Source organism: Eucalyptus grandis, chromosome 11 (genome assembly GCF_016545825.1).
Source record: "Eucalyptus grandis isolate ANBG69807.140 chromosome 11, ASM1654582v1, whole genome shotgun sequence".
Lineage (NCBI taxonomy): Eukaryota > Viridiplantae > Streptophyta > Magnoliopsida > Myrtales > Myrtaceae > Eucalyptus > Eucalyptus grandis.
The window spans coordinates 15,447,374-15,467,145 of record NC_052622.1 but is presented as its reverse complement, the minus strand read 5'-3'; the positions used below and the strand labels follow the sequence as shown (position 1 = coordinate 15,467,145).

Below are 19,772 nucleotides of genomic sequence, written 5' to 3'. Positions count from 1 at the left end.
CGTGCAAAACTCATAATCTTCTGTTTTCCCTGTCACAGCAAAATCGAGAATTTGAGAGGGACGTAATGAATTTAAATGCTACTTGTTGTCCGTACTAGGATAAGATTCAAAGCATTCTCATTTCTTAGCATCTCCTCAAATAATGTAGCACTCTTTGTAGCTTACAATTGTCAGGACGATCAACGACATCCCGATAAGAGATTGTAGGTGAAATTGTGTCGTTTCCTGTGGCGCATGATCCGTACAGAGTTTATCAATACAGGCCACTTGATTGAATGACCAAAGCCTGTGCGATGCCAAATTGCTAACACGGAACCGTGCTCAGACGGTGCCAGGGGCCTCTGCCTTTCCGGTTCGACCAACTCGCTTCGCTTGAAAACCAAGGAGCACTCAGGCAACTCTCCCAAATCATGAACAGCATATCGTCCCCATCCTCCTTGTCCCTCATTCTATATACAGGCGCCGCATCGACATCCCCCTCGTAAACTGGGCCTTTGTAAGAACTTTACCGTCGAAGCCACGTCAGCGAACTAGTCGAACTCAGTGTCGAGCAAAGGGGCATTGCCAAAGAAGTTCGAGAGCTGGACTGGCTCATACATACTGTCAACATTGGCGGCGGAGCGGAGGAGCCGCTGACGGGGAGGTGAGATGAAGGTGGTGGTGGTTCTTGGAGGAAGAGGAGAAGGGGAAGAGGGGTGGATGTGGATATGGTCGGGGGTAGGCGACGAGGAGGGTGGTGGGGTGCACGCGGCTTCTCTCCACTGCTTTTTGGCGGGGCAGCCTTGGAGCCACTAGCGTCCGTAATATCCCCTGTCCAAACAAATCCTCGAAAAGCAGAATTGCTAGGCTAACGGCACCGTCCATCTTAAAAAGAGACGATGCCTTGTCAGCCTTTCAATTTTCCAAGGGAACCGGTTAAATTGTTTAGCTAGTTTCCTTTGAAAATTTGGAAGGAAAATATCCCTTAATGGGATAAGAGGGAGATTCCTTATGTGATAAAGATAAAATAAAGAAAGTGCTAAAAGTGAAGAAAACCAATAAAATATTTATAATAATATAAATTTTATGATTCATAACTATTTTCACGATCACCAATTGAGTGAAAAATGATCAAGAGCTCAAATCAAGCAATCATGACCACAGCCCTTTAATTGAGCGAGTATATTCAAGAACTCAATTGATCACTCAATTGGTGATCAAGGACGCGACGATCCCATTCCCCAAGGGACCGTTCCATCCCTAGAGGCAGCCATGGCCACAGCCACCGCTCAGCTCACCCATTGCGAGATGGCTAAAATCTGTGGTTGATATTTGCTGGGTGGAGGGGTGAGTGAAGATCGATGGCCTTGCCTTATTACAAGGCCGGAATGGACAGCAGCGTGGGAATCCCATCATGTTCTAAGGATGCATTTGGTTGAGGGAAACAATCGAAAACAATTTCCAAATATCCATGCATAAAACTAGGAAATGAATTCATAAATTCAAGATGGCGAAAACACTTTTGTAATTACTTCTCTTGAATTTTTAGTTTTTTTATTTTATTTTATTTTATTTTTCCTTCTTCTTTCTCGGTTGGTCACGAAGCCTAGGCGATGGCCAGCAAATAGGCATTGGTGTAGGCCAACCTCAAGCGAGGCTCGATCTTGTCAGCCTTGGTCGAACTCAACCTTGCCGCAATTAGCTCGAGCCTTGCCAGCCTCGCCATGACGAGGTTGAGTTAGCCCGAGGCCAACCAAGTCAGCTCTTGTCGGTGGCTTGAGGCCTAGAGGAGGAGGAAGAAGGAAAAAGAAGAAGAAAGAGAATAAAAAAAAAAAAATTCAAAATTTTATTTTGATGATATTCATGAAATTGAAATCATTTTCAAATGAGAGTCAAACAATAAAAAATATTTTCAATCACATATTATCAAATAAAGGAAACTAGCCACCTTCTTGAAAAATAATTTTTCGTTAAATTTTCTCCTAAATTTTGAATTTGAACAAATTCTAAATAATATCTATGTTAATATGTATATATTGCAAATTGAACTACTGCCCTTCTAAGATTTAAATTAAGTAATGAGGTAAAAGGTAAAAATTATTTCCAACGTCTTAAAATGATTTAAAACTCATTATCTAAGCCTTTTTACTAGTAACAGTGATAAACGCTCATATGATACTTCTTTGGATCTTCAAAACATTCTTAGTAATTATACCCACCATGTTTTTTATTTATTTATAATAATCATAGTTGAATATGGTTGCTTGGTAGAGGAAACATTAAAATCTCTAGTGTTTAATGTAAAAGGTGAGCTTGCTCAAGTGACTTGACAGTTGAGGGCCTGTTTGGCAACTTGCCCAACAGCGTGCATTCCCGATTTTGTTCCCGAGAATCAGTTTGGGACGAGAATCGCGTTTGGTAAATTTTTTTGTTCGGGGAACAAATTTGTTCCCGGGAACAATTTTGGACAAGATTTGGGAATAAAAAAATTTGATTCTCGTCCGAGAATCGTAAAAGAATCAAAACGGTAAAACCTTGTTCTTCTCTTTTATCATCTCGGTTGCCATTCGCCATCGCCCGCCGCCGTCCGCCGCCGCCCGCCGCTGCCGCCCGCCGCCGCCGCCGCCGGTCCGGCCGCCGCCCGGCCGCGGTCCGGCGAGATCGCCGGAGGCTCGCCGTGCCGGGCGAGGTCCGGGCGAGCTCGCCGAGGCAAGCCCGCCACCGGCGAGGCCGACTCCGGCCACCGACGGGCTGGTGGGCAAGCCTCGCCGGTGGCCGGGCGAGCCTCGCCGGCACTGGCGAGGCTCGGCCTCGCCAGATCGGGCGAGGTCGAGCCTCGCCGGTGGGCCGGGCGAGCCTCGCCCGGCCTGCCGGGAGGCTCGCCCGGCCATCGGTGAGGCTCGCCCGGCCCGCCGGTGGCAAGGCCGGCCTCGCCGAGGCCGGGCGAGGCGCCCGGCCACCGGCGAGGCGGGCGAGCCTCGCCTGTACCCGGCGAGGCTCGGCCGACGAGGCCGACCTCGCCGAGGGCCGGCGGCGCTCCGGTGAGCGTCGCCGGCCCTCGGCTGGCCGTCGCGGTCCGGCGACCGGCCAAATGAAGAAGAAGAAGAATAGGAAAAAAGGGGAAAAAAAGAAAAAGAAAAAGAAAAAAAAAGAAAAAAAAAGAAAAAGTAAAAAAGTAAAGAAATTATTTAAAATTTATTTAAAAATCAAAAGAAATTATTTAAAATTTATTTAAAAATCAAAAGAAATTAATTTGGAAGAATCAATTAATACGGTACCAAACGCAATTCTATTCCGAATAAAAAATTTTGAACGGTTACCAAACACGTGTTTTTACTCGGAATCGGTTCAGGAACAGAATAAAAAAGAATCGGTTCTTATCGAATCGGCTCCAAAGAACGTAATCGTTACCAAACGCGCCCGAGATTCCGAGTACCAGTCAATGGTTTGCATTTGGTAGTTAAGACAAAATTCAAAATTGATTCTATCCCGTGCTTGATACCTAATTAAAACAAGATAAAGTATGATATAAAAGAAATATAAATGGGATAAACTAATTCCATGAAGAATGTGAGATAAAGGTAAAAAGAATTTATAATATCCATAATATGGAAATTATTTTTTAATAACAAACTTCTTAAATTATAAAATTAAAATAATATTTGAATATAAATAATATTTAACAATAATATAATAATAACACAGTAATAACAACTTTTTTTTTTTTTTATCTAATCTTATTTTTATTTAGATATTGTAATTTATTTCTATCTTATAATATACATTTAATATAGAAATATATATTGACTATGTATATATACTACATATAATAGATATTTTAATATTTAGGTATGTGGTATAGTTTACTATTTAATAAAAGTTCCTGCCATCGGGATGACGGAGTTGTTCTAAGATGATTCCAAAGAACGGCAAAATCGGTGGAGCCTGAACTCGAAGCTCTCGCGAGACTTGTGTCGTGGTCGATCGAAGTTGAGGATTGGTCTGCAAGCATGTGTGTGCTAATGCTGCGATAGAGATTATGTGTTGTGCTTCCTGATTCATCAGACACAACAGGCGTTGGTCCAGCACATACTTCAATGGTGTTTGCGACTCGGATTGAGTGGATGAAAATACTGACATGACATAATTTCCTAGATGCTTTCCCATGATTATCTCCAATACTACAACCTCAAAGCTATACTCATCAAATTTTTCGGTTGGAATGCTGGTATAAGCTAGCTCTGCAATTGAAGAATTCAAAGTCCATTGATAATCTTGTTAGCTGTAATTTAAGACTCGGACATTTGCTTTCACATAATTAAGGAATTTCCAATGACAACACGACTTGGGACAGTAAATTAATATGCTTCTACAAAGAACATCACCTGGAGCGATGTATCCAATGGTGCCAGCAAAAGCAGTCCAGTTGGTGGAATCTGGCCTCAATAATCTTGTGATGCTGAAGTTTGAAACGCCAGCCTCATAATCAGCATCCAACAAGATGTTGTTGCTGGTCAAGTTTCGATGGATCAATGGAGGAAAACAGTCATGATGCATATACGACAATGCATCCACAACTGCTCGAATCATGTTTATCCTTTTGTCTAGCCAAGCTTAGACGCTCTTTCATCATCATTAAAAATTGTTCTCAAACTCCCTCTTTCGACGTACTCGTACACCAGAAAATGATGTCATGCATGAGAGCAAAACCCGTAAAGCTTCACAATGTTGCGTCGGCAAGTATTTTGTAAGACTTCAATTTCCCTTTCAAAAGGAACATGTCGACGGTCTCATCTTCTTGAGACGATGGAAATTTCTTGACTACAACAGTTTGACCAATTGGTAGATCAGCTCTGTAAGCAATGCCATAGGCCCCTTCTCCCAAATATAACTTGGAGTCAAATCCTTCCGTGGCCTCCACTATTCGCTCGTAGAAATTTTTTCCATCAAAACTTAGAATGTGCAAGAAATCTAAATCATTAGTCTCTATCTGTGCATTCCTCTCTCTCTTGATAACCTTTCTTCGATGACAATCAATGATTATAAGGATGATCAAGAAGGAAGAGAGAACAAGGATAATCAAAATTCGAGCTCCGTTGTGTTGATCATGTTTTTTGCTCATGGTAGAAATATTGCATTTTTGTAATCCGGCCACATTCACATAACCCCTTGTTATGCTGAACTGCCTCAAACAGAGCCTCCTTAAAAGCTTTGACATTTGGGAGAGGACCTTCCAAGTTATTGTAGGACACATCAACAAAGGTTAATGCCAATAGGTCAGTAAAACTATGTGGGATGGAACCAGAGAGGCCATTGTGTGAGACTTTCAAGGTTTCTAGGACTCTCAGTTTTCCTAGATCTTTTGGTATTCTTCCTCTCAATAGTTGCCGACTCAAATAAAAAATGCTTAGGAACCGTGCATTGCCTGTCTCAGGAGGAATGCTTCTCTCAATTTTATTTTGGCTCAAATTCAGGCTCAGCAAGTTGGTGCATTAGCTGAGCTGTAGCAGAATGGCTCCGCTCAAATTGTTCGATGCTAGGTTGAGATGTTCCAGTCGAGATAAAAATCCAAATTCATTGGGAATATCACCTGTCATCCCTTTATTGTTGAGGACAGTAATTGCAAGCTTCCCAATTCCCTCGAAATCTTTCCACTTAAATTATTTGAAGAAAGGTCAAGTATCTGTAATCGAGCCATCCTTCCATATATCGAGGGTATCTCATCGGAAATGTTATTGTTTGATAAGCTCGTCAAATTGTGGCAATGCCCCTATTTCCATGAAAGTTTGCCATGCAAATAATTGTGGCTCAAGTCCATAAAATTCAGCTGCGGATACTCTTGAAAAGCTTCCGTTATGTTTCTCGTTAGTTTGTTTCCTTCGAGCCTCACTATAATTAATGAAGTACAATTCCTCCAGCTTTTAGGGATATGACCTGTGAAATAATTATTCTTCACAGTGAAATTTTGCAATAATTCCCCAAGGCATATATTTTCTTGGTAGCTGCCCTTTGAGTTCATAAGAGAAATCTAAACACTCAAATGAATGATCTTATTAATTTTAGGAGGCAAGGAACCAAGAAAGTTGTTATCTCCAAGGCCTAACATAGTTAAATTGGCCATACTTCCAATTGATGCAGGGATTGAACTAGTCAAAGTATTATTATACAAAGCTAATTCTACAATAGATGTTAGTTTCCTTATCTCTTTAGGAATCAAACTTGAAAGATGATTTGAGAATACGTATTCAAATTGCTCAAATTATGAATAGATGAAGGGATATGCCCGACTAAATCATTATGAAAAAAATCTAATCCAATTAGATCCGTTAGCCTCCCAATCTCTGAAGGTATGGATCTTGAAAGTTTATTCCTCCATAAGTAAAGACCCTTCAATCTTCTTAGGCCACCTATCTCTCTTGGAATGAGATTAGAAGGTCATTCTTTGCTACGCTCAAATTTCGTAAGTTGCCTAATTTTCCAAGAGGAGGAGGAATGGACCCTGAAAATTGATTTCTGGAAAAACTATAAGAACATCTAGATTGCTTAGTTTTCCTAGTGAAGTAGGGATACACTCAACCAACTCATTATTAGAAAAATCTAATTTAATAAAATCGGTTAGCCTCCCAATCTCTAAAGGTATGGACCCCGAAAATTTATTCCTAAGTAAAGAAACTTCATCTTCTTAAGTCACCTCTCTCTCTTAGAATGGAACCAAAAAGGTCATCTTGTGCCATGTTCAAATTTCTTAAGTTGTCTAATTTTCCAAGAAGAGGAGGAATGGACCCTGAAAATTGGTTTCCCCAAAGATTGAGAACATTTAGACTGCTTAGGTTTCCTAGTGAGGCAATGACACAATCAACCAAATTATTTTCAAAAAAAATCTAAATTAATAAGAACAGTTAGCCTCATGATTTCTGAAGGTATAGATCATGAAAGTTTATTCCTTCATAAATAAAGAACCTTCAATTGTCTTAGGTCACCCATCTCTCTTGAAATGGGACCAGAGAGGTCATTTTGTGATATGCTCAACTTTGTTAAGTTGCCTAATTTTCCAAGAGACGGAGGAATCAACCTTGAAAATTGGTTTTGAAAAAAGGCAAGAATATTTAGGCTGCTTAGGTTTCCCAGTGAAGTAGGGATAGGACCTGTGAGATTGTTTTTGCCAGAATAAACTTCCAAAAAAGAATCTAACAATCCAATCTCCCAAGAAATGTTCACTCAAATAATTTGCACATAGGCCCAAAATACGAAGACTCTTTAGCAAGGCTATACATGGAGGAATGTTTTCGGGGAGTCTATTGTCACAAAAATCAAGATAGTCGAGTTTGGAAAGGTTACCAACACTTGAGGTTATAGGATTGTAGATTGAGTTGCTGGAAAAGTCAAGACTAACCACCTTGATTAAGTATGAGAAGTCAAGACTATTTAAAAGTTCTCTCAAGTCAAGATTAAAAAGATTAAGATGGGTGACGAATCCGTAGTCGTCGCAAGTGACACCCACGAAGTGGCAAGAGTTGTTGCCATGCCAGGAAGATAGGAGAGATTGGTTGTGGTCATTGAGAGTAGATTTCCATTTCAGGAGCGCCTCTGCTTCATCCGTATGGTTGGTTGCATTGGGAGCGAAAGAAGTTGAGGAAGCAGAAATGACTATGCCATGAAATGGAGTGGAAACAAAGATGGTGAAGTTGTTTATGAAGAAGACGAGTAAAACAAGAAGAAGAATCCTAAAGAAGATGGCTTCCAGAAAAATAAGGAAGAAGCCATTATTTTGGGGTGGTCTTGAGGATGTGAGATTGTCCACGTTCGCATGTTCTCAACAAGAAGATTTTTTAGATATCTATAGATGGCTAATCATTATTAGATGAAGCCTCAATCAAGGTCAATGCATATATCGCAGTTTTGAAAAAGTTAAATATGGAGTGCTCGTCACAAATATCCTGCATTCATTTTAATTACGCAGCCTCTATCCTTTTTTTAATGCCACCCGCTTTAATGGGTTAGACATCCATTATTTCGTATGTAAAGTTTTGTTTGCCTCGCAAAATCCATTCTAAAATAACATCGGCAAAATCTTTAATTTAAATTTTCACTTTACTACATGCAGCTGTCGGTGTAGATTCTACATCATCTAAGCCAGACAATTCGCGTTAACAGAAGACATCATAAGTCTTTCTCTGTCTAATTCATTAATTCTCTCGTCTCGTTTTACTATCAATTTGCGTTACTATTAAATCATTGGACTATAGAAAATAATCATGTTATCGAGAAAAGACTTGTGCTGTGCATTATTACTAGCTGACAAACTATTCATGGGAAGGATGTTATAACGTCGGGACCAGAAGCTAATGAGTCTTATTCTCTCATCTCTTGTCTTTTCATGTCAGTAATTCATATAGAGGTTATCATGTTAGCAATAGTTCCCCTTTTAATGCATTTTGCTCGGAAGACCGGCATTATCTCCGCAAGACTTTGAATAGTCTACACTAAACACATCGACAGAATAGGACCTGCAAACCTTCACGTACAAATGGAACATTAATCGACTTAGGACTCGTCCCCTTTGATTCTTCATAGACAGTTGACGACCAAGTCAAGGCACGGGGTCGATCTTGGGTTTTGCAAATGAAATCTAGAATGAACCGCTCGCTCAATTTCGAGGTTCTTGGAGTTGATGGCAAGAAAATCATGCGAGCAATGGGATTTAAAATACATGAATCTAGATTGACCAAGAAACAAAAAATGCTGGAGGCCGAAGTGCTTAAATATAAATACAATATGTAAAGACCCTAGTCGTTTTAATATTTTATATTTGCCAACAATTAGTTCAATATTACTCTAAATATGATTTTAATATTATTTGTTTGTCAAATATGAAGCTAATATGAGATTGACCTTTCAAATAGGTTACTCTAAAATGTAAGTCAACAATGACATAGATAGTCCTGTGATGATGGATTTTTTCATTGATCTTCTAATATTTTTATTTGTCAAATATGCGACCAGTTTGAGATTGATCATGTAATATAATCACTTCTCAGATATGATTTTAACATTCTTTAATGGTCAAATATGAGCCTTATATGAGTTTGATCTTTTAATGTATTATTTGTTAAATATGAGCCAATTATGAGATAGGTATCCCTATACTATAAATTCTTTCAAAACTTCATATTGAACAAGTTTTTTTAAAGACAAAAATTGCTAGTATTTCGGGATAGAATCTATATATACATAAATAAATAAAAAATTATCAGAGCATCTATTACCGAAAATATGCATAGTTCTAATAGAGAATTAGGGATAAGAATATATGAAATTATACCGATAATAGATCTTATTATCAAAATTTGAATAAGACTAGAGATGTAGGGCTAGAGATATGTTAAGATTAAAGATTTGCTAAAGTGAGAATCAAAAACAAATTACGGAGAGTTTCACACATAAGTGTGCTATATGGCTCAACTAAGCTCGAGTTTTACCCACTCTTATACTAGGTTCATGCTCCACTTGCACAAGAATAAATTTTACTTAGATTTTACTGAAACAGTTACCACAGGACACTTATTAAGTAACGAAATAACAAAATACTGTAAATTATAATGCATTGACTATTTTTGTGACATAAACAGTTAATATTTTGAAAATTGAATCTTTCTGCATTAAATATGTTTAACAAGTGTATCAAGGACACTTATTAGCAAGATCCATTTTATTTTCACTTCTCTTTTAATGTGGCGGGCGCAATCGGATTTTCTTCGGCGAATCTGTCATCCATGTTGCTTGCAAAAAGTTACTCCATCTAGGGGCTTCAAGTGCCATCGAATGAAGGGGCAAATGGGGCCTTGTTGTGAAGATTTTTTTTTTCTCGTTGACAGTATTGCATGATAAATCTTTCCCTTTTTTTAAAAAATAATTTTAACACACATTCAGAAGTATGGGGATGATGAGTAAATTGTACAAAATGATAAATCTCAATCATAGTAGCTTATTTGCTCTTTAGATTGAGAGGGCATTTTATGGTATCTTGATCATTTTTTATATCCATGCTCGACTTACTTTACCAAGCCTTCATTAAAATTGACCTAGCTAGTCAAGTAAATCCATGAAAAATTGATCAACTTAAAAGTCAGTATAATCAAACCTCAAGTTATTGATTTGCTCAGGTCTTAAGTCAAAGCGAGTCTATGAGAGTGATAGTCAATATCAAATACGTAAATTCACATATAAATTCATTTTTTTTAAATTTAAATGATACTTCAAAATTTGACCGAAAAGCGAGAAATTATTTTTTACTTTTCAAAAAGCTTAACTAAACAGCCTCTTAACTTTTTTTTTTTTTTGAACTAATAGCCTCTTAACTTAGACACTTAGGGCTGCATGTTTGTGTTTATTTTTTTGTTCATGAACATATATATATTTTTTTGCACTCGGGAACAAAAAAAGAACAGAAACGCGTTTGTTTGCGTTTTTGTTCAAAACCTATTTTTTTTTTGTTTTGGGAACAAAATTAGAACAGAAATAGGAAAAAAAGTTGTTTTTTTTTTTTTTAATTCCAAAACACTTTTGAAGAACAGAAAAGTTGTTTCTCTCTCATCTCTTTTCTTATCTTTTTTCTTCTTTTCTTTGGCTGATCGCCGGCCTCGGCCATGGCCGGCGACCACCGTTAAGGGCCGTCGAGGGCCGGCAACATCACCGGAGGGTCGCGGCCCCGACGAGGCCAAGCTCGTCTATCCACCGGTGAGGCTCGGCCTCGCCAGACTGGCGAGCCCGAGCTCGCCGAGCCTCGCCCCGTGCAGGCCAAGCCTCGCCGAGTGCGAGGCAAGGCTCGCGAGCTCGGGCTCGCCAGCCAAGGCGAGGCCGAGCCTCGCCCAACCACGGCAAGGCTCGGCCTCGCCGGGGCCGACGAGCCTTGCCGTGGCTAGGCGAGGCCGCCGGCCCTTGTTGGCCGATCGCCGGCCATGGCCGAGGCTGCCAACCCTCGTCGGCCGGTCGTCGGCCATGGCCGAGGCTCGAGCAACCGGCCAAAAGAAGAAAAAAATAAAAAGAAAGAAAAAAGGAAAAATAAAATAAAAATATAAAAAAATTAAAAGAAATAAAAAAAAGAATATAAATTTACCAAACGTGTTTCTATTCATTTTTTATTCCCGGAACAAGTTGATCAAATACGTCTTTCTAGTCAAAAATTGTTCCCCGGAACAGAAATAGTTTTTTTTCTATTTCTGTTCCCCGGAACAATTTTTGAACAAAAACATAAACAAACGTGTCCTTAAAAGATGCCATAAAATATTGCTTGAAGCTTTCTAATATCTAGTATAATATTCATTTTTCCATCCGAATAGATGTTGATACAACCAAAATGCTTTTAGCACGTTAACCACGTTACAAAAAAATAAACAAGATCATTTCTCAACTTCACATTTGTTGATATGAGGAATAGATAAATAATACTATTCCTCTAATTTATAGTATTTTCAGAATGTGAGCTCGAGCTTCAATTAAATTTGCATTCTTATTGAGTTGAGTCGACGTTGGTTTTGGACAATCAAGTCCAAGTGAACTCAAAAATTAAAAGGAATGACAATTGTGAATCCAATGGTAACGGGTCTTTGTGCTATAAATAATGTTCTCAAATCTAAGTGCTATCATTTCCTATTTTCTTTTAGGCCAACAAGTGCTTGACTTTACTTCTTTTGTTAGGCATCGCAAAAACACATTGCGCCAGGAAATTGAGTACATTTAAAAGAAGATAGCACGGAAGGGATTACCTTGGGAGCAGCCATATATTGATATGGAGTGATAACTAATAAGCAGGAGCGGCGGGAGACTTGGTCACTGAGGTATTGGTTGTCTCAGAACCCTTGGGCCTTGACAGCATGATTCTGATTTATTTTGACAAGTAAATGAGTTCCATTACGATGATAAACTAGTATAAATTATGTTCCTTGTTTAAAAATCATCGCGGTGGCTTGGTCCTTTCTTTCGACTACCTAACATGTGGGGCTTGCTGTTGTTTTGGATGATAGAGATATTCTGGAATTTTAAATCAGCTGAGGTTTCATCTTTTCCGATAAAATACTTAATGCCGTGCCTGGGATTTGCATTCTGATGTGGCGGTGCATTTTTTGTTGGTTTACTGATTGGCCTGAATCTTTCCTACACTATTTGATTTACTGCGACTTTTCAGGATGAGGAAGAAGCTAAAATCCATGAGTTGACTGCAGCAGCAGGGTGAGCGGAAGAGATCCGCTGCTTATCAGGAGTAGCTTGAAATGGTTTTGTGGGATATGGAAAAGCATTCGGACCACCTATCGAAAAATATCAAAGACATTGTTAAAAGTGTGAGAGACATCGAGTGGAGGAGAGCTCCTGTCACTGTTGGTAGCAGCCAGTACCCTCCGGGATGTGTCTCTTGTAACTATACTGTTCTTGTTTATATCTTTTTCCTATTGGGTTCAAGACAAACTGCAGGATGGGTTGAATCTTGTCAATATAGGGGAATTAGTTAGTAGCGAGGCTGACATAACTAACTTGCGATTGATGTAGAAGATGGAAGGGCTAGTAGAATCAGCGGGTTCGATTGTCCTAATTGAGATCTTCAAATACTTGCTCACGCATCAATTGTTCTTAATTATGCATAACTTTACTCTGTATGGCAAAAGAGTTCTTCAGTTAGGACTCTGCTTGTTGCGTCACTTCATCAGAATTATGCAATATGTTATTCATGAACCAAGCTGCATTTCACTCGAGAAGCACGAAGGAATCAAGAGGTAACAATTCGCTTCAGCTTCTCATTATTATAAACACTAAAAATTTGCTTTCAATTGCTTTGAAACACTTGCTCACACTCATCAGTGCACAAACGCATACACTGCAGTGGGTATATAAGCCGCCACCAATGCTGAAACGGCATGAACCGCTGACTTGCTCTTGCAGGACAGTACCCTAAACAGAACAGCACATGTCTAAAATGATGACGATGATGCGAGGGCTTGTGCTTCGGATCGTCTACTACACAGAGAGAGAGAGTGATATACTGTTATCTTTCTTGTTTTCTGGACCGTCGAGTGTGATCCAATGGTGATACTGTCGACCTGAGCTTGGAGAAAGGGTAGTTATCCCAGGCTCTAACCTGGGCGCGCTGAGATGACTCGGGTAGTTGGGCCTCATGGCCCAGCCCATGTATGGCCCATTCTTTCTAATAGTGCGATGTGCGGCCACTTCAAGAATAAAACACATGTAGCCGAACGGTCACATTCAAAATAAGAAAGTGAGAGAAATTAACTTCTACAAAACTCAGCCCCTCCTCTTAATTTCACGACCATGCACTTCTCCTTACTTCTCAAAAAATGGCCTTCGAGGCTTGGAATTTGCAATTGACCTAAATCAACGATAGTACCTAACCCATTTTTAAGATGGCTCACCAGCTCCAAATAGCTTTTTTTTTTTTTTTTTTAAATTTTATTAATGAGGATCGAACTTATGGAATATGTTCAACATCGTGGACCTCCCCAATGATGAGAACAAGGTCATCTGTATGGTAAGTGCTGTGAAATGATCTTTGAAACCTAATGGTGGGATAGGCCATTTGAAAAGGCATCAAGATATATATTTTGCTGAAATGGTCAACCCAAGGGGAGCTCCGCCACCTCTCTTCAAACGGGCCATTGAGATTTGTATTTATTTTTTTTTTTGTTGTTTTCTGTATTAAATGTTATAAAAGTGTATTTGTTTGTATTCTAGTGATGAAATAAATGTGTTTTTATCAGTCTGCTTAGCATGGTGCTTTTAATTATTAGGCTGTAATTTTGTTTATGAGATTGTATTTATCTAAGTCTGATTCTTATGTATTTTTACTTCAATAGGCGCAAATTGTATGGTGTTTTTTGATTTAATAATGAGATTTATTGGTTTAAGTCTGAGTCTTTTGTACTATGTCATGTATTTCGTTTTTTCCAATTATCCAACAATCCCTTAACGAAAAAACCATGAAGCAGGAATAATTCATTTTACTGACATTTTTTTTTTTTATTGAATTTTCAATTAGTTTTAGAAAATTGAAAAAGAAATTGAAAAGCAGGCGTAACGTGACCGGGCCTGACATGTGAGCTGCCACAGCCCGGCATTGTCATGGGCAAGCAGGCCCGTGCGTGGGATTTCTCGTGCTGCACTCGGCCCGACACATAAAGTGACGGCCTAGAGTCATCACTACTTGCTAGTTGTCATAATAATTTCCTCAGTATATATAACATCCTAGCAAAAATAATTTCGTTATCAAGATGATAACTTTAAAGGCTGATGTAGCAAGATTTATCGGTCCGGTCCTTACTATTTTGGTTTATTGATATGTCGGTTATAAGCACATTGCGCTGAAGAAAAAGAGATGAAATCCCCTAAGCAAGAGCCAATAGTCAGCAATGAGCAATGCTATTTATGGAGATTAATTTGTTGAGCTATTATGCGAAAGTACTAAAAAAACTTCCCTATCCTCTTCTCATGTGAAGCGAACATAGTGATCTTGAAATCATTAATCCCCAAAGTAATTGTAGATACATAAATTTGTGGAGGGATTGGACATGTAAAGAAGGCATTTTCAAATTAGTTTTTCAAATTGTTTGGCCAAAAAAGAATTTCTTTAAATTAATTAACGTTTTTCGAAAACATAAGCAAGGGGAAGGAAATAACTATTTGTTCTCATCTTTATTGCTCATCTTCACAGTTTTAAAAGTAGCGACTTTAATAATGTCAAGTAGTGGAAAAGGCTGAACGGACGAATTGCACAATCAATCTTAAACCAATTATTTATAGTTTTGCAATTTTAAGTCAAAATGACAAGTGAGAAACCATCAAACATTAGCTTTCTTATATTGATGTCCATGCCAAATTTCATTTAAATTAATCACTGAAAGAATGAAAATAAACATGTCAAAATATATTAGGATTTCATTGGACCAACCGAAAGTTTTAGAACAATAGTGGACATCAATAAAAAGTAAGATGAATGGCCCAATTAACAGTTCAATTATGACACTATACATCAAATAAGTGCACAAGCTACTGATATCATTATCTCTTCCAGCGATAGAAGCTGCTGTTTGCATCTCTATTGAAAGGAGGCAAGAGATGTCAATTTAATACATTTTGCAAATTCACTTGCTGATCGCTCTGCAGAAAGTTGGAAATAATCATGAAAATAGATCTCCCCGAAGGCCGTCCCTAATTATTTTTGGTGCCACGATTCCAAACTTAACATTGCAGTATTCATGTAATGTTGAGGCTAGCTCTGCAGTGAACATCGTAAATCACATAATTAGGATTAGTGAGAACTAAGAAAGTATTTAAAAGCCGATCGTCATCAGGATTAAAAATTAAACACAATAGCACATGAAAAAGTAACTTCAAAACTTACCAAACCCTGTGAATGCTCCAAATTTCTGACATTGAGATGGCGGAGTTGCTCTAAGGTGATAGCAGGGAGTGGCGTTTGTAGGGATGCTTGAACGCGAAGTTCACGGGAGACTTGTCTCATAGTCGGTCGAAGCCGCGGATTGGCTTGCAAGCACATGAACGCTAGCTTGGCGATTGCGACTACATCTTGCGCATCTTGAAGACAAAGTCCATAAGGCGAGAGACGTTGATCCAACACATCCTTCAACAGTGTTGGCAATTCAGTTTGGGTGGATGATGAACATTCCTCAAAGACATGATCTTTTGGATGCTTTCCCATGATTGTTTCTAATGCGACGACTCCAAAGCTATATACATCGCACTTTTCAGTAGGAATCGAAGAATAAGCCAGCTCTGCAAGTGTAGAATTCATGGTTTTTTTATAATCTTTATTATAAGTTGTTTTTAAATTGACAACATTGCTTCCCATGAGGTAACAGTTACAAGAACAAATGTCTACTTAATCTATGCTTATAACACTGATTTGACCATGGGAGTTTACGCTTTAGGGGCGTTTAGAGGATCTCGTTTGATGCTTGCGTCATTTAGGTAACACAAATTTCATAACCATGAGATGGATCGATTATAATTTTTTACCTCTTTTGCCAATTCTTCCTTATTAGGAAAGTCAGAAGGCTTTCTCATCAACATCAAACTTGAATGCTCTAAATGTGTAAACGTATTTCTATAAGAAAATCAAATAACAAAAGAAGGGACATTGAATGCCATTGAAATTGAAAAATTGTGAAGCGATATACCCTATGGTGCCAGTGACAATAGTCCAGTTTGATGAATCTGGCCTCAATAGTCTTGCAGTGCCAAAATCGGAAACACGAGCCTCATAATTGCAATCCAATAGAACGTTGTTACTGGTCAAGTCTCGATGAATCAAAGGAGGTGAACATTCGTGATGCATATAGGACAAAGCATCTGCGACTCCTCGAACCACGTTTACCCTCTTGTCCCAATGAAATTCTATTGCTCTTTCATTATCGTTCAAAATTGTTTTCAAGCTTCCTCTTTCCATGTACTCATACACCAAAAAATAGCGTTGGACATGAGAGCAAAACCCATAAAATTTCACTATATTACGATGGCGTAGATTTCTTAAGGCTTGAATTTCCCTTTCAAATGGTATCAAATCAACAATCTCGCTATCGTCTTGGGATGATGAGGTTTGCTTTATAGCAAATGTTTGACCTTCCGATATATTGGCTTTATAAACAATTCCATATGCTCCTTCGCCCACATAGTACTTCGAGTCAAATCCTTCTGTAGCCTCGGAGATTCGATCATAGAAAACTTTACCATCATAACTCAAAATATGCATGAAATCCAAATCATTTGCCCTTTCATTGTTCTCTCTATGGATAATCATTCTTCGATGATGATTGATGATTATAAGAATGATGAAGGTGCAAGAGAGGAGAATTCCCAACAACAAGAGAAAGAGGATAATTGCAATTCCAACTCCAACATGTGGATTGCGTTTCTTACTCTTGATAGAATTGCATTTCGGTAGACCAATAACATTTCCACAGAGCCCTTTGTTATGCTGCATTGCCTCAAATGGAGCCTCATTGAAAGCTTTGACATTTGGGAGAGGACCTTCCAGGTTATTGTAGGATAAGTTAATGGAAGTTAAGGCTGACATATCATCAAAAGTATGTGGAATAAAACCAGAAAGGTTGTTGTGGGAGATATTTAGAACTTGTAGCATTCTCAAATGTCCAAGTACTCCCGGTATGTTTCCAGTCAACAAATTATGACTTATGTCAAGAACCTCAAGGAATTGTGCATTGCCAATCTCTGGAGGAATGCTTGTCCAAAATTTATTTCTGCTCAAGTTTAAGGTCAACAAGTTTTTGCACGAGCCTAACTGCATTGGCATCAATCCGCTCAAATTGTTTGATGCCAAGTTTAGATGTGCTAAATGAGATAAAAGTCCAATCTCAATCGGGACATTTCCTGTGATAATGTTGTTGCTTAGATCAAGTTCTAACAACATCGATAGATTTCCCAATTCCCTTGGAATCTCCCCACTTAAAAAATTTGAAGAAAGTTTTAGCACCCGTAATTGAACCATCCTTCCAAATACTTTAGATATCTCACCAGAAATTTTGTTGTTTGATATCTTTAAGCTTGTCAAATTAGGACAACAGTCCCATTTCCATGAAAGTTCACTATTCAAATGATTATGGCTTAAGTCCACATAATTTAGATGCGGATGAATTCCAAAAGCTTCTGTTATGTTTCCAGTAAGTTGGTTTTCTTCTAGCCTCAATCTGATTAATGTGGTACAATTCTCTAAGCTTGTTGGGATGGGACCCGTGAAATGATTTTTGAAGGCGGTGAAATTTTGCAATGATCTCCCAAGGCATACATCTTTTGGCAGTTCCCCCTCTAGTTTATTATTCCCCATATCTAAATGAGTAAGATGTGTTAACCTATTAAATTCAGGAGGCAAGGAACCAGAGAACATGTTGAAACTAAATAATAATTTAGTTAAATTGGCTAAGCTTCCAATTGATGCAGGGATTGGACCGGACAAATTATTTTGGGAGAGGCGAAGAATAGATAAACTTGACAAATTTCCAATGGAATGAGGAATTGAGCCGGTGAGATTGTTGAATGATAGGTCAAGTTTATCGAGAGAAGCAAGCCCTCCGATTTTTATAGGAATGGATCCTGACAATCTATTTAGGAATGGAACCAAACAAGTTATTTTGCGAAACACTTAGTTCAATTAAATTGCCTAATTTTCCAAGAGAGGTAGGAATACGTCCACTCAAGTTGTTGGCATAAAGGTACAAATAATGAAGACTCTCCAACATACCTATACTTGGAGGAATTTCCCCATATAGTTCATTAGAGCAAAGAGCAAGATAGTTGAGTTTGGAAAGGTTACCAATACTTGAGGGGAGGGAGCCATAGATCGAGTTGTTGGCAAGTTCAAAGCTAACCATACCAATTAAGCGTGAGAAGTCAAGGCCATCTAGAGTTCCCCTCAAACCAACATTAGAAAGATTTAGATGGGTGATGGCTCCGTAGTAGTTGCAAGCAACACCGGTAAAGTGACAAGGATTGTCGCCGTGCCATGAAGAGAGGAGAGATTGGCTATGATTGTCAAAAGTGTATTTCCAATTCAAGAGAGCCTCTAATTCATCCTTATTTTTGGTCGTGTGGACAGTGGAAACTCCTGCCTCATGAAATGAAGTGGTGCCGATCAAGAAGAGCGAGAGAGAAGAAGAAGAAGAAGAAGACATGTAAATGAGACAAGATGAACAACAATGATGAAGAAGCCATGATTTTGGGGGGATGGGTGGTTTTTGGGAGGTAGAAGATGGTTTAGGTTGACATACCCTTAACAAGATGGATGACATATTTATAGATGGAATGCCATTCTTGAAGCTCCTTAGTCAAGGCCAATGCCTCTTAAAGTTGAACAACATTTTCCATGAATGGGGCGTTTCATGAAAAATATTTTATTCTACTTTTTTTTGTGATTGACGATATATTGCAAAGTAATATCTTTTACTTTTCTGAACAGTTTAGTATGTGCCATTTGGATATAATAAGTAAATAATGCCAAACGATAAGACTCAATCACTAGTCATCCTTGAACAAGAAAAAAAAAAAAATTGTCACTGAGTCGCCAATGCTCTCTCTCTATGCTCCTACCTCAGCCTCTCTAGAGGCAGACTATGCCCTAATCATCTCCCCTAATTCTCTTGAAATTCATATCCCTCCCTCCCTGCCTCCTTCTCTCGCTTTCTCTCTATTGCATTCTCCGTCAACATCATGGTCTCTCCTACAATCCTACCATCATCGGCTGGAGATTCTCCACCTAAATTTGAGGGAATATGGTTGTAGTTTGAGAAATCAGGATATTGAGTTTAGACCATTTCAAACAGAGATTAAGAAAGAATGGGACTCCCTGATTTTTGGCCTTGTGGTGCAGAAAAAAGCCATGATTAAGGGGGAAAGAGGAAATTTAGAGTTTCTTATTTCCAGCAACTATGTTGATTCTCTTTATGGACAAAACAAATGAAAAAACAAAAGATGTTTCATTAGTATTCACATATCCAAAAGCTACTCAACGCAAATCAAAATCCCTTAATCAACCCCTTCAATTTAAATCTATGTACAATTATAATGTCCATATGAAGATCATGTAGCTTAATTAAAATTACTCAAATAGACACTTACTTTTTGCTCTTTACTTCATATAAATATTGGTTTGGATGCACTTTTACTCTTTCTTAACTCGAAATATTCAAAATTTTCACAATTTATGGATAATGATACATAAATTAAAGTATAATTCACCTTTTCTTCAATTGGTTCTT

General features: G+C 38.5%; 1 protein-coding gene across 1 annotated transcript; it reads right to left on the bottom strand.

The window, feature by feature from the left end:
• Positions 1-14,914: 14,914 nt before the first annotated feature.
• LOC104425016 (probable leucine-rich repeat receptor-like protein kinase At1g35710) lies at positions 14,915-16,166 on the bottom strand. The gene is made up of 2 exons (XM_039304591.1): positions 15,386-16,166; positions 14,915-15,259 (listed from the first exon to the last, which is right to left on the bottom strand). Exons 1-2 carry the CDS (start codon positions 15,851-15,853, stop codon positions 15,254-15,256), a joined length of 474 nt encoding a protein of 157 aa, XP_039160525.1. The 5' UTR covers positions 15,854-16,166; the 3' UTR covers positions 14,915-15,253.
• Positions 16,167-19,772: the final 3,606 nt, after the last annotated feature.